Source organism: Olea europaea, unplaced genomic scaffold (genome assembly GCF_002742605.1).
Source record: "Olea europaea var. sylvestris unplaced genomic scaffold, O_europaea_v1 scaffold4939, whole genome shotgun sequence".
NCBI lineage: Eukaryota > Viridiplantae > Streptophyta > Magnoliopsida > Lamiales > Oleaceae > Olea > Olea europaea.
Window position 1 is genome coordinate 1 of NW_019263254.1, and position 1,758 is coordinate 1,758.

The 1,758-nt window shown below is 38.5% G+C and overlaps 1 protein-coding gene across 1 annotated transcript; it reads left to right on the top strand.

The window, feature by feature from the left end:
* The first annotated feature begins 274 nt into the window (after nt 1–274).
* Nucleotides 275–1,713, top strand: LOC111388449 (probable WRKY transcription factor 23). Its single transcript, XM_023013153.1, has 3 exons — nt 275–733; nt 873–1,007; nt 1,142–1,713. The coding sequence occupies exons 1-3, from the start codon at nt 411–413 to the stop codon at nt 1,464–1,466; spliced, it is 783 nt and encodes a 260-aa protein (XP_022868921.1). The 5' UTR covers nt 275–410; the 3' UTR covers nt 1,467–1,713.
* Nucleotides 1,714–1,758: the final 45 nt, after the last annotated feature.

A 1,758-nucleotide genomic window follows, 5' to 3' on the forward strand; every position in this document is an offset into this window, starting at 1 on the left:
GGAGGGGGTATAATCCATTGTGTATACCATGAATTATACAAATAGCATTTTTGAATTAATAAAGTAAAAATAGAATATGATAGTTTCCAGGAAAGATGAATGCACAGCACAGCACACGGGTGAGAAACCGAAGGAAAAAAGTTTCATGCCGTAATGAAGAACGTGTTCACACTGTAACCGGTTTACCGGTCAAAACTAACGTCTGAATGCGTCAACCTCGAATTCTCCTACTTCGCATTTAATGCCACAGGCCCTTTGTTTTATTTCTTACATCCTTGATTTGACTGCCATTTCCCAGTCAACCTTTGTAATCTCTTCACTCGCTTATTCTTATATACTCCACCACAAGATACCTGACCTCCTCGGTTCTCTCTCCCCCAAAACATTGTATGGATTGAAAGAGTGTGAAAATGGAAGATTTAATCCAATTAGCGAGTAATTATTCATTATCTGGGCTGATGGATTATTCTGCTGAAGGTGAAAAGAGCTCATTAGGGTTCATGGAGTTGCTGAATATGCAAGATTTTGGGCCTTCATTCTTGGATATTTTACAAGTACCTTCTGAACCCTTTGTTCAGACTCAGACTCCGACGGTTTTTCAGGAATCATCAGAAGTGGTGAATATCCCAAATGATTCCTCTATTTCTTCAGAATCCTGTGGTGGGCCAAATGATGAGCAGAATAAAGAGGTACTGTATGGAGAAGGAGAAGAAGAACACAAGGCCAAGAAACAGTAATTTTTTTTTTTTTTATACTTTCTATTTATTAGAAAAAGACTAGGTGCTTTTAACTTTTGTTTGTGGTTTGTGTGTGTGTTGTTTGAAAGATTATGATTTTGATTGTGTTTGTTAATTTTGGGGTTCTCGAAACAGGTTGAAGCCCAATAAAAAAAGACAGAGAGAGCCAAGGTTTGCTTTTATGACAAGGAGTGAGGTGGATCATCTGGAAGATGGGTACAGATGGAGAAAGTACGGCCAAAAAACTGTAAAGAACAGCCCATTTCCTAGGTACGTACTTCTAAACTTGGACATTTTCTTTGTTGTCTATATATTCCACTGTAATTCAGCTGCTAGATGAAAATCTCCATGAATTCTCTCCTTATATATGTATTTGATTTATTTCTGACTTGACATTGTTTTAGGAGCTACTATAGGTGCACCACTGCTTCGTGTAATGTTAAGAAAAGAGTGGAGAGATCTTATCATGATCCAAGCACAGTGGTGACTACATATGAAGGTCAAGACACTCATCCAAGCCCTGTAATTGCCCGGCCAAACCCTGCCGTTGCACTTGCTTCTGACCCCGCCTTTTTTTCCGGTGGAGCCACTGCATTCTCACGGCCTGCTCAAACTCCAATATCCTATTACAATTACTCGACGGCGGCGAATTATCCTTCTACTTTACTAAGAGACATTGGACTACTTCAAGACATTATGCCATCATCCATTATTAGGAAGGAAGAGTAAATGAATTTTAATTCTTTTATGCTTATCTCAGACCGTCGGACAGTATATAAATTGAGGACGACGAGGAGTTGATGTAATGAACCTCCAGTGCTGCTTGTATGTACTTTGTAACACAATGTTCCCGTTTCCAGCGCCAGAGATAGACTTTAGTGATTATTATTCAAGGTCTGAATATTTTCCTTTTTTATTTTATACTTGTTTTTCAACTGCCTTTTATCAGCGACCATAGGATATTCGTTTTCTTTTATTTCTTTTGGTTGTTAAAAGAATGTACATTTAGCCCCAGTTGGTT

Excerpts from the sequence above, each read along its gene's own strand:
- LOC111388449 (XM_023013153.1), top strand. The coding sequence starts at position 411 with ATGGAAGATTTAATCCAATTAGCGAGTAATTATTCATTATCTGGGCTG. Across the intron at positions 734-872 it reads GAACACAAGGCCAAGAAACA|GTTGAAGCCCAATAAAAAAA; the intron begins GTAATTTTTTTT and ends TTCTCGAAACAG. Across the intron at positions 1,008-1,141 it reads AAGAACAGCCCATTTCCTAG|GAGCTACTATAGGTGCACCA; the intron begins GTACGTACTTCT and ends ACATTGTTTTAG.